The 12,092-nt window shown below is 46.4% G+C and overlaps 2 protein-coding genes across 2 annotated transcripts; both read right to left on the minus strand.

Moving 5' to 3' along the window:
• Positions 1-903: 903 nt before the first annotated feature.
• LOC104724985 (serine rich endogenous peptide 2-like) lies at positions 904-1,810 on the minus strand. Its single transcript, XM_087474094.1, has 2 exons — positions 1,613-1,810; positions 904-1,290 (listed from the first exon to the last, which is right to left on the minus strand). Exons 1-2 carry the CDS (start codon positions 1,722-1,724, stop codon positions 1,151-1,153), a joined length of 252 nt encoding a protein of 83 aa, XP_087330220.1. The 5' UTR covers positions 1,725-1,810; the 3' UTR covers positions 904-1,150.
• A 5,372-nt stretch (positions 1,811-7,182) lies between these two features.
• On the minus strand, positions 7,183-7,626 carry LOC147934836 (uncharacterized). The gene has a single exon (XM_087472821.1). It carries the CDS (start codon positions 7,624-7,626, stop codon positions 7,183-7,185), a length of 444 nt encoding a protein of 147 aa, XP_087328947.1.
• Positions 7,627-12,092: the final 4,466 nt, after the last annotated feature.

A 12,092-nucleotide genomic window follows, 5' to 3' on the forward strand; every position in this document is an offset into this window, starting at 1 on the left:
TCCCACAAATCCATATCCCACATGCGAGTCTACACAAAAATAAAGGAAAAATGATCTCATTTGTTGAACTCGTAAATGGTAAAAGAGAGACAAGCATCATTTATAGTTTTCTCTATAAATTTTTATCCCATCACCGAAAAAGCCATTAAACTAATTAGCAGTCAGCTCACGTGAACCAGATCATCGCTCGGCTCGATTCAAAACTAAGAAGCTTCACCAACACGGACCAATGATTATTCTTTACTCCAACAAAGGCTGAGATATTGAAGATTCAACGATAATATGGATGTTTTATAAAATAATGATCGACTCATATAATATGGATGTTTTTATAAAGCGATGTTTGATCAAAGTAAAAAAAAAAAAAAAAAAAGAGAGAGATCGTCGTGAGAGCCTTACCCAAACAGTCAATGAGAAAACTACTCTGTCAATCTTACCTCGGATTCAAAATCCATAAGCAATGTGGAATTTTAAGACAAGTTGTCGAGGAACATTCATGTTTTGTCGAGCTAATTCAGGAGATTCCCTCTCGACCATACCGCGAGCTTTTCAAACACGTACCATCCTTCAGCCCTCACTTCCAATTTCAAAATTCACGACCAAACCATTAAAGATGAAACTTTTGATCAAAACAATTCACCCCATTGTCATACTAAATTTAGAGGTTTTCCATGGAGCCAACAAGCGGACCGTGAGCCACCCGATGATTGTTTTGGAGTTGATTTATTTGTTATAATTCTACTGTTTTGAGCTCTTACTGAGAAAGCTATTCCTCGCAAAAACTGATACAATGGCCAGTTTCAAGGGTAAATTTGATGGATCCGAGAGTATCGGACCATCATTATTTTGTACATGATTGATCCATGATCCAGTTTGAATTACTTTGCGGTTTAGAATATTTAATTATACCTAAGAATGATTTATCTATTCATCAAATGTAGAACACTCTTTACACAAAACGTAAGGAGCAATAATTAATGTAGTTAAAACTTAAAATATACTCCATTATGGGGTCTATGTACTAAAAGTCACAAAAAAAATTTACCAACAAATATTTAATTAAGACCACAACCATCATTTATATATATAATTGTATGTATAGCTTATCAATGCTTGCAAAAATGACAACATTTATTCGATCCATTCGTATTCAAGAACCGTTATCCTCAAACCCCGGTGTGAGCCACGGCGACGGAGGTGGTGATGATGGAGAAGGCGACGGTGGCAAATCTCTTTTCCTAGCTCGTTGGCTTGTTGATGAACGTACCTCGATCATCATTCTTCCCAGTTCTAATTTTAAAATCATAATTTATAAAGTTAAGTAGCATGCATGTCTTTAAAAAAAAACGAATAAAATTTTTTAAATTAGCATAACAACTTAAACCTTATATATCTACTCACTAAAACAGTTGTCTAATCTGGTTTAACTATCAAATTCTCAACACTAAACTGCAAACAAAAAAAAAAAAAAAAAAAAAAAAACTCTAGATTCAGAACCCTAGTTTTTACATTTTCCTGGAACACTTATGCATGTTTTGAACATTTCAATATAAAAATTTAAAACATGGTATTGAAACAGAAAAAATTAAAACATATTAGAACCAGCTCTAACCGGTTAGTGGGGGTAACTCTTGTGGTTGTGGAGAAGCAAGAGCATAGTTGATGGAGCATGAAACCAAAAGAACCACGAGAAGCAAGAACACAATTCCTAAATTCTTTGCCATCTCTTTTTTTCTTAACTTGCTAAACCTTTTGATTCAATACTCATATTTATGTGGCTGCGTGAGAATGGTTTAAGCTCCAACGAAGACAAGTTCAGCAAAACATTTATTGCATTATCAACTAGTTTCGCCTATTAGGAGTGAAACATTTATTGCTTATGATATCTACCAAGTGTAGAATTTGACAAAGTCCAAAAATTGACCCAAATGATGAATATTCCACGACGAATATACACGGCTAACAATATTCAAAATGGAAAACTATATTCATCATTCATGGCATAACTATAGATCGGCTCATGTTTTATCTTGGGAATGCTTTATCAAGTCTAACCACATAATGAATATCTGAATTCTAGGGTAAAACCAAATCAGCTCTTGGTCATGACTGTTGATGCTAAGATCGGTCACAATTAGAATGTTTAGTTAGGCAATTTGGGGTTGAAAAGATCTTTATTAATCGGTGCCGGGACACAAAAAGAACGGGTTACAAAATGAGCTAGACGAGCTCAAATAGCGAAAAGTAAGGTGAAGGACGAGCTGCGAACTCGTCGAGTCAAAGCTTCGAACGAGGGAATCAATACTTATGACTCGTCTTTCTTTGTAATTTCTGCCAATCCCCTCTTACGGACATTGTACGTCCGTATTTATGGGAAACTGTGTCGGTTCGTTCCCCTCAGAAGACCAAAATACCCCTCTTTCCTTGGAGGTTTATTTGGGCCTTTAATGGGCCGAACATTTTGGTAAGGGGTGTGGAGTCTTTAGTTGGAGAACTTTGTCTAAAGGAGTCTTCCTCTTCTTGGTGGCTCGGCGTTAGGGTTTAACTCATCCGAGGGTTCTTAGATCTCGAATCGGTTATCGGGTGATAACCTTGGATGAGATCTAAGGAAGAGACGAAAGGTCGCGTGTGAGATTCCTCGTTTTTCGACGCTAGAGGTCGAATCGCTGCATGCGGTTCTTCTCGCGCGTGAAATCCGGAAGTCATACTGTCACCAAACGCGTACTTTAATGATTACGCTTTGGGGGCCTCCCTTCCGCTCCTATAAATACCTGCCTTCTCCTTCATTTTCTTCATATTATCTGCGAGTCATCTACTGCTTTCGAGTCATCAGGTATATTTCTCTCCCCTTTCTTAAGGTCGTTCTTCTCTTCTTATTTGTCTTCGATGTCTTCCCCCGGATCTGTTTCCTCCGATTCTTCCGCCGCGAGTCATCTCCGGCGAGCGACCTCTCCAGACTCTGATGATGTCAACAGGTCAAATCGCGGCGGGCAAAAATCGTCGACGAGTTCTCACTCTGATACGTCTTCTGACTCTACCTCGCTCGCTGAGCTTCAACGTCGAGCTTTCTCCCATGCGGCGACTACGAGTTCATCTCATCTTCCCTGTGCGATCCCCTCTCTGATTGACAAGAATTTAGATGACTCTAATGTTCCCGAAGATCATGTCGTCGTTCGTGGTTCGTTGCCAGTTATTACTCATGGTTCTAGGAGGCATATTCTCTTGCATGTTCCTTGGACCACTATCAAGCTTCAATCGGCAAAAAAAGCGGTTAGGCTCGGCGGGTTGCATCCTCTTCCGCCTATTATTATTCCAGACAAAAGTCAGCGTCCCTGGGATGTTCCAGATGGTCATATCTGTCTCTCGGAGAAGCTTTTCACTGAGTGCGCGATCACCTTTCCCCTCCCTGCCTTCCTGATGTGTTACTTGGCGAATCGCCAGATGGCGTTATCCCAATTCGCAATGGCAACCTTCTGGAATGCAGTCGGTATCTCTATCTTTGTCGAGGCAGTGGGGATCGACCTTTCGGTGGAACACTTCGAGGAGCTTACCCGGTTTATTCCCACGAATAGGCACAAATCATCGGGCATCTATTACGTTGGTTCGAGGAGGCCGATACTCGTCGAGGGGTCGAAGGGGAAAACCTACAACTGGGAGGGCTCGTATTTCTTCATGAAGATAGTTTCGAGGGTCGTCGAAGACCCTTCAATTCCCTTATATTCTGGGTGGAATCTTTCACCCGGTATCCGATCTGCTATGTAGCTTCCTTGTCTTTGATTTTTTGGTTTGGTACTTAACTCTCTTTTCTTTTTGCAGTTTCTGTGCCGAGGTATCTACTTCCATACCCTCCTGCTTTTCGTGCCAAGATAGATAAGATTAGGTCGGTTGGTCCTTACGTTTGGTCGGGATCGAGTCAGGAGACCGGAAAGACATCAGCGAGGGGCACTTCATCGTCCAAAACAAAGATTTCAAAATCTAAGGTGAGTGGCCGTTCTCTTTTTATTTTTTTTATATTTTATTTTTTGATGATCTGCGTGACTAGCATGAATGGGACGTTTAAACTTGTAAATTCCCAAAGTTTCTGCTCGTTTGCGACGACCTGCTGGGGCATCGTCCATTCTGCCTTCCGGCCCATCTCCTTTGCGCGAGCGCTCTGACGACCCGCTGCCCGAGCCTTTGGCGGGGAATAGGACTGTTTCAACGCAGGACGCCCGTCTTGTCGAGGCACGTGCGGGGAAGAAAGCCATACTTCCGTCCCTGTCTTCGAAGCGTCAGGTCGAGCCGACTGAGACTGAAAAGAGAAAAGAAACTTCTGGCCATCCAGACACGGTGGAGCGGGTTGGAGCGAGTACTCCTCAGAAGAGGAAGGATGTTACAAGCTCGTCTATTCCCGAGTCGGCAAAGAGGCAGAAACAAGGAAGCTACGATTTTGCCTCAAGTACCGAGCTATTTCGCAAAATTCACTTAGGTACAGGGAGTCTCATGCCGGTCGACCGACTGAAGGCGAGGAATTCGGTTGTTGATGTTGCGAGGATGTCATTCGAGGTTTGCCTACTTGTTCATTGGTTATTATACGACCTCGGAGTTTCATCATTTGACCCCCCTTCTCTTTTCGTTTTGCAGTTTATTGCGGCAATGAATCGGGTGGTTTCTCGTTACGAGCATGACATCCGCGAGTTGGAGGTTGTGGCTAAGCATCCCAATCCTTCTGCCGACAAATTCAACTGTCTCACAGAGCGACTGACGGCGGTCTTAGGCTCGAATCAGAAGCTGAAGGGACAGGCCATGAACTTTGAGCGCAGTTATAACAGGCTGGTAGCCGAGAGGGATGAGATTCGCACCAAACTTGAGATCGCTGAGTCATCGCGTGACGAGCTGAAAGCGGCGCTGGAGTAGGAGACGAAAAGGTTGCGGGATCGGCAAGATGAGTTTGGTAATTACATGAAAATTGCTGCTTATCGCCATCTTGTCGGTCGTGCCCAGAGGCTCCTTTTAAAACATAAGAGTTACGCGGATGCGTACGAGGCTTCTCGTTCAAAGTTTTTGGAGTACAACCAGGCCGTCGGGAATAAGCGTATGCTGGAGGCACTCGTCGCGGATGGTCAAATCGCTCTTCTTGCTGATGGGGTCATTGAGAGGGTTGATAGTGTGGTCGCTCAGCTTAAGGAAGAAGTTGAACAGTTCTTCATTCCAGATATCAGCGATATCGATTTAAACATGTCATCGTGTTTTGCTTCGCCCTTTCCAGAGATAGAATGGGTTAGGTCACCGTGTTTTGCTGGCGACCAGGAGGAGAACGTGTCGGTCATTGCTAATTCAGAGGGGGCGGGTGAGGAGCAAACCGAGCAACTTGCCGCCCAGGAACAAGGAGATTCTCCAGTCGTCGGATTGGTTTGAGAAGATCGTAGCCGTGTTGGGGATCGGCTACCAATATTACTGAATTATTGCAAGTTGTGAATTGCCGTGTTCGGGGGTCGGCTCCCTTCGTTTTTTGATTATGTATGTTGTCATTGTATCTTGGGAGGTCGGCGCCCCGTTTTGAACCCTTGGGATTCTTCATTCATTGCTTTTTGAAATGCTCTTAATTGATGATGGTTTAGTCAATGCGTTTTAACCTATGAAACGCACTGGTCATTTAATGGGTGTGTTTTCCGAGGCTCGATTTATTTCTCCCCTCGGGAAAGCGCACTTTTCAATCTATGAATTTCCCATCCGATCTCCACCACCTTTCATTCTCCTCCTCTGTTTCTTTCGAGAGAAAACATGTTGCGATGCCTGTAACAACGAGGTCGGCGTGGTTGAGGAGGGCGCGGGAACGACTTGTTGTACGACATGATGATGTGATTCGTTCGGAGCTGGAGTACTACCATGCTCGGATTCAACGGCTGCAGGATTATATTGTGGCGACGCGTCGACAGTTCGAGCGTCATTTCCAATTTTACCGTGTAGATGGGACTGTAGAGCATCTCCACCTTTTGATCGACGACGGGCTGTTCGTCCCTAAATGGAGATGGGACTGACTGCTCGAGGAGCGTTCCCGCTGCGAAGCGTTACTGGCCAAAGCGGGGGTTCCAGATCTTGAAGAGGGCGACCTTGGAACTATTGGCAGGAGGCCGAACGAAGATCATGCGGAACTCGACGCGTGACAAACTCGGGTTGGCGTGTTGCGGCAGTATATTAATCAGTTGGAGAGCACGGATCACTACTTCTACGAGAGTATTCAAGTTGAGGGGGCTTGCTTCTATCTCAAGAAAATGGTCTCCAGGGGTGTTGTCGTCCCAATGGATAGGCTGAAAGAATTGAAGGATTCGTGCCGTCTTTGGCAAACGACCATCGGCGGGCTGGAGTTTGACGAACCCTCGAACGCCGACCTGGGGATTGAGTAGTGGGTCTATGTGCGGAGTGCTCCATAGTAGCTACTTTAATCTTTTCTTACTCTTCCCTCTTTTTTCGTTTTGGTATGTGCCGTATTGGGGTCGGCTCCTGTTTTCAACTTTTGCCGGGTTGGGGGTCGGCTCCCCTTTTTTAACTTTTAAAACGCAGCTCTTATATTTATGTTTTGTTGTTAATCTGGTGAAACGCGCGATGGTTGGCTTATCCTTGCAACTCGACTCGACGCGATCTCTCTTCTTTTTTTTTTTGATCAGATGCGACTCGTGAGGATCTGCTTATCTCCGATTGCTGATTTGCGACTCGTCTTAGGTGAAACGTTGGACGTCGAGTCATTAATGACTCGGCAAATTGTCCTTTTAAAACAGGCGCGATTCACGGATCGATTTATCCGTGATTTGTGAGTCGCGACTCAGCTTAGGTGAAACGTTGGACGTCGAGTCATTACTAACTCGGCAAATTGTCCTCTTAAATCGGGTGCGATTCGTGGATTGGCTTACCCCTGATTTGTGAGTTGCGACTCGGCTTAAGTAAAATGTCGGACCATCGACGAGTCGTTATCGGGCCAGGATAATCGACATAAATTGCTCATTTAGTGGATTGCTGATAAGCATAAGAAAAGTATATTATTGGCAGCTGTGTCTCGTAAACGAGACTGCCTAAGTACCCTCCAATCAGGAGGGATCAAGCCGCTCGTAGTTCACATTACATAGATAATTAAAACTATTGGAAAATGGGCTATGCGCAGCCGAATGTCGCCCCTCTTTGTTGTTGCTTCTTTAATTTTTTATTTTAGTAATAGTAGCGCTTTAGATGCATGGCATTCCTAGAGCAGGGTACTGGCTCACCGTTCATCGTCAGGAGCTCGTAAACACCGGGGTGGATGACTTTGGACACCTGATACGGACCTTCCCAGTTGGCCCCCATTTTTTTGGCGTTGGGCTCGGCGGTATTGTCGAAGACTTTTCGTAAGACAAGATCTCCTTCGTCGAAGTGCCGATTGTGGACTTTCTTGTTGTAGTACTTGGCCGCGGCGAGTTGGTAGTTCTGGATTCGTAGAAGCGCCTTGTCGCGTTCTTCTTCCAACTCGTCTAACCTATCCAGGATCATCTGGCTGTTGAGTGTTGTGTCTTGGACGAGCATTGTTCGACGAAGGCTTGTACTGCCGACCTCAGCTGGTGCCATTGCTTCCATTCCATAGGCTAGGGAGAACGGGGTTTGTTCGTAACTTGTCATGGGGTCGTACGATAAGATCAAAGCACCCCGTCGAGTTCGTCGGCCCAAGCGCCCTTCTTAGCATCCATCCTTTTTTTTAGGCCGTCGAGTATAGTTTTGTTCGTCGCTTCTGCTTGCCGATTTCCTTGCGGGTATATCGGCGTTGATTTCCTTAACTTGATTCTCCACTTTGCACAGAAGTCTTCGAATTGTATAGAAATGAATTGCGAGCCGTTGTCGGTGACTATTTCATAAGGCAGGCCATGGCAGCATATGATATACTTCAATACGAAAAGCTGGACGACTTTGGCTTTGATGTTGGCGTAGGATTCGGCTTCGACCCACTTAGTGAAGTAATCGGTGAGGACGAGAATATAACGTTTCTGTCTCGACGCGGGTAGCGGGCCGAAATATCCATCGCCCAGCGCATGAATGGGTATGGGGCTATGCCGACTCGCAGAAGTTCGGTCGGCTGATGGATGATGGGCGCATGACGTTGGCATTTCTCGCACTTGGCTACGAACCTTTCGCAGTCGGAGATCATTGTTGGCCAGTAATGATCGTGCTTATTGATTCGTAGTGCTAAGGCTCGTCCACCTGAGTGGTTACCTCCGGCTCCTTCGTGGGTTTCCATCATGACCCGTTCTGTATCGTCGCCGTGCAGACACAACAGTAAGGCTCCTGAGGCAGTCCACCGAGCAAGTGCTCCTTCATCAGCGTGTAATGGGCAGCTTTTGTCTTTAATCGTCGCTTAGGCCACTTATCTGTTGGGACGTCGTCGTCGGCGACGTATGAGCGAATCTCGACTCACCAGTCTGTTTTGTCGTCAGGCGAAGGAGGCTCGAACTGTCGTCGCGAGGTTGCGGCTTTTCAAGTGGTCTTGATTTCGTTTGGCTGGTGAAGGGTGAGGCAGGCTTCTGCCTGAGTTCCTTTGATGCTAGGCGTATTGATGCTCTCCACCGGGATAATTCGGCGAAGGTCGGGGTCTGATGTTGATGCTAGTGCTGCAAGAGCGTCGGCCGGAGCGTTGTCTCCTCTGGGTATCTTAATGAGTCCGAACTCATCGAATTGTTTGGTTAGTATCCTTACGACGTCGAGGTAGGCAGCCATTGGCTCGCTTTTAGCTTCATATTCGCCGCTAAACTGGTTGGCGACTAGTTGAGAGTTGTAGAAAGCTCGAATGCGCTTGACTTAAATTCCGCTAGCAAGTTTGAGTCCGGCGATGAGAGCCTCATACTCGGCGACGTTATTGGTTGCCTGGAAATGGAGACGAAAGAACTTTTCCAGAATTTCCCCAGTCAGAGAAGTTAGTCGAATTCCTACCCCGAAACCTAGGTGAGAAGATGCTCCATCGACGTGTAGGGTCCACTGCCCGTCTGCTGGATTGGTAGGTTCAGGTTTGGTTCCCTCCAATGGTAGTTCGATTAGGAAGTCGGCCAACACTTGGGACTTAGCGGCTGGGCGGGTGCGGAACTCGATATCATACTCGCTAAACTCGATTGCCCACTTGGTTAATCTTCCGGACTGGCTCGGACTGTGCAGTATAGACCGTAGGGATTGGTTGGACAGGACGGCGATGGTGTGTGATTGGAAGTACGGTCGGAGCTTTCTTGCCATGGTGACGACTGCGAGGGCGACCTTTTCGACCGTCGGGTACCGAGTCTCGGCGTCGTCAAGCGACTTACTTACATAGAAGATAGGTTGTTGTTCTCCGCGTTCGTCTTTGACGAGTACTCCGCTGATAGCTGATGCTGAGACCGCGATGTATAGGAGCAAGACTTCGCCGAGTTCCGGTTTGGCGAGTATCGGGGGTGTGGACAAGTAATTCTTCAGTTTGTTGAATGCGTCATGGCAAGCTTCGTTCCACTCGAACTTTCCTTTGGTCTTGAGGTGATTGTAAAATGGCAGGCACTTGTTCGTCGACCTAGATATAAACCGATTTAGAGCTGCGATGCGTCCAATCAGTCGCTGTACTTCCCTTGCACTTCTTGGTGTTGGTAGGTCTATGATCGCCTTTATTTGTTTCGGATTTGCCTCAATGCCTCGCCGGGTTACCAGATATCCGAGAAATTTTCCTGATTTTACTGTGAAGGTGCATTTGGGTGGGTTTAACTTCATTTTGTACTTGTTCAAGGTGTCAAAGCATTGTCGGAGATGGGTTCTGTGTTCATTGGCGCGTTGTGACATGACGAGCATGTCGTCTATGTACACCTCAATGGTTTTGCCGAGTTTCTTGTCGAACATTTTGTTGACCAGCCGCTGGTAAGTTGCCCCTGCGTTCTTCAAGCCGAAGGCCTTATAGCAATAGGTTCCCCTGTCAGTGATAAATGACATTTTTTCCTAGTCGTCCTTGTGCATTAGGATTTGGTTATACCCCGAAAAGGCGTTCATGAAAGTCAACAGTTCGTTCCCCGCAGTTGCTTCAACGAGTTGGTCGATCTGTGGCAATGGAAAACTGTCCTTTAGGCATGCTTTGTTGAGGTCGGTAAAGTCTACGCAAACTCGCCACTTCCCATTTTTCTTTTTGACGACCACCAGCTTGGCTAGCCATTCCGGGTATTTTACTTATCTTATGGACCCGGCGCCGAGTAGCTTTTCTACTTCATCGTTTACTGCTTGTGACCTCTCCGGACCTAGCTTGCGTCATTTCTGCTTGACCGGCTTGTGCGTTGGGTCGGCGTTGAGCTCGTGAGTCGTTACGGTTGGGTTGATTCCCTTCATATCAGCCACCGTCCACGCAAACGTTGCAATGTTGGTTTTGAGGAAAAGAATCAGTTCGTCTCGCATGGCCAAAGTTATCTTTGTTCCGATATTAACGCACCGCTTCGTACCGGTCTCGTTGAGGTTTACCTCTTCTGTTGCAGCGATGTCCTGTTGGATTGGAGTCGGCTTCCCGTCGGTCAGGGACGAGCTGTCGTCGCCGACCCGTTGCTTTGATTGCTATAACTTCTTTGCCGTACGAATCTTGTGTTCAATCACGAAACAGGCTCTCGAACTCTGTTGGTTGCCACGCAATGTGTATACACCTTTTGGGGTTGGAAACATGACGCACTGATGATACGTTGACGGAACTGTGCGCATCTTGTTGAGCCATGGGGTTCCCAGGATGAAGTTATAAATAGTAGGTTTATCAATGACGGCGAACCGAGAGTACCGAGCCGTTCCACCGACAAATCTATGGTACCAACTGACATGAGGAAGTCTCCATCGAACCCGGTTAGCGAGTGGCATTCTGGCATGATGTCACTTTCGCTTACTTCCATTTGTACCACGACATTCCTGAAGATCACATTTACCGAGCTTCCAGTATCGACCAGGATTCTTGTGACTTGGCTTTCGCTTATGAGGAGCTCGACGACTAACGGGTCGTTATGTGGCAGGTCTAACCCTTCTAGGTCGCTATTGTCGAAGGATATCAGTGTGTTTATAGAATCGATCTTGGATGGCCAAGACTTTTTCATTTCGGCCTTCTTGGTGTAATCCTTTATCGACCTAACTAAGTCATTACACCCCGCCAATCCTCCCATGATCATGTTTATCCATCGTCTCGGCTGTGGTGGGTGTTGCTCGAGTTTATGATTTGTACGAGGTCGCTTTTCATGGGTGACGTCGGCTGGTATCTCTAGCTCGTCCCCACTTTGGTCATCGAGAATTTTTGAATCTTTACTTTCGAACTTCCGGGCAATAGTTTCTCCTCGCTTAGAATTGCTTATCCCGGGTCGGGGTATCTTGCTTCTGTCAGACTCGACGACTATTGCACCTTTTTTGTATCGCTCCATTAAGATCGTTTGGAGGTAACGACATTCCTCGGTTGCATGAGTGGAGTTTTGATGGTTATTGCAGTACCGGGTCGCGCTGCTTTCCCCTCCTTTTCTTCGGACATAGACGTTCCATGGTTGTTTCTGTTGCGCGTCGTCGCCGATCGCGAAGGTCCGGCGGGTCCGATCTTGAATCTGAGTGAAATGCTGTCGGAGCTCGGTGTGCTCGAACTTTGGGGCTACAACCGTTGGCTCTTTGGTCGTGGTGCTTTTGGCCATTGTGTGCTTCTTAGCGTTGACGACCTTTTCCTCTTCGAGCTCAAGGAAAGTTCTTCCTTGAAATGAGACTCATACCATAGGGCATTCTTGAGTGCAACGATTGCCGCAGCATCAGGGATTGAAACGTTGACGACGACTTCCTTGAACCGTCCTATGAACGATTGAAGCGATTCGTGACGTTTCTGTGTCAGGGCATAGAGGTCGGCGTGGGAGTTTTTGTTTTCCATCAAAACCGAGATTTGCTTCAAGAACTCGGTTATTAGGTCTTTTATACTGTCAATCGACCCAGAAGGAAGCCGTGAGAACCAACTGAGAGCAGTTCCTGTCAAATGCTCGGCAAAGACTTGACATGCTCTGGCATCGTACTCCTCCGGGCTGAATTACAGAGGGCCGAGAGATACCCCAAACGTGCGCAGGAAGTCTCGCGGGTCCGCAGTTCCGTCATAGTAG

The sequence above is a fragment of the Camelina sativa genome, chromosome 11, assembly GCF_030686135.1.
Source record: "Camelina sativa cultivar CO46 ecotype springtype chromosome 11, ASM3068613v1".
Taxonomy (NCBI): domain Eukaryota; kingdom Viridiplantae; phylum Streptophyta; class Magnoliopsida; order Brassicales; family Brassicaceae; genus Camelina; species Camelina sativa.

Excerpts from the sequence above, each read along its gene's own strand:
- LOC147934836 (XM_087472821.1), bottom strand. The coding sequence starts at position 7,626 with ATGACAAGTTACGAACAAACCCCGTTCTCCCTAGCCTATGGAATGGAA.
- LOC104724985 (XM_087474094.1), bottom strand. The coding sequence starts at position 1,724 with ATGGCAAAGAATTTAGGAATTGTGTTCTTGCTTCTCGTGGTTCTTTTG. Across the intron at positions 1,291-1,612 it reads AGAGTTACCCCCACTAACCG|AACTGGGAAGAATGATGATC; the intron begins GTTAGAGCTGGT and ends TTTTAAAATTAG.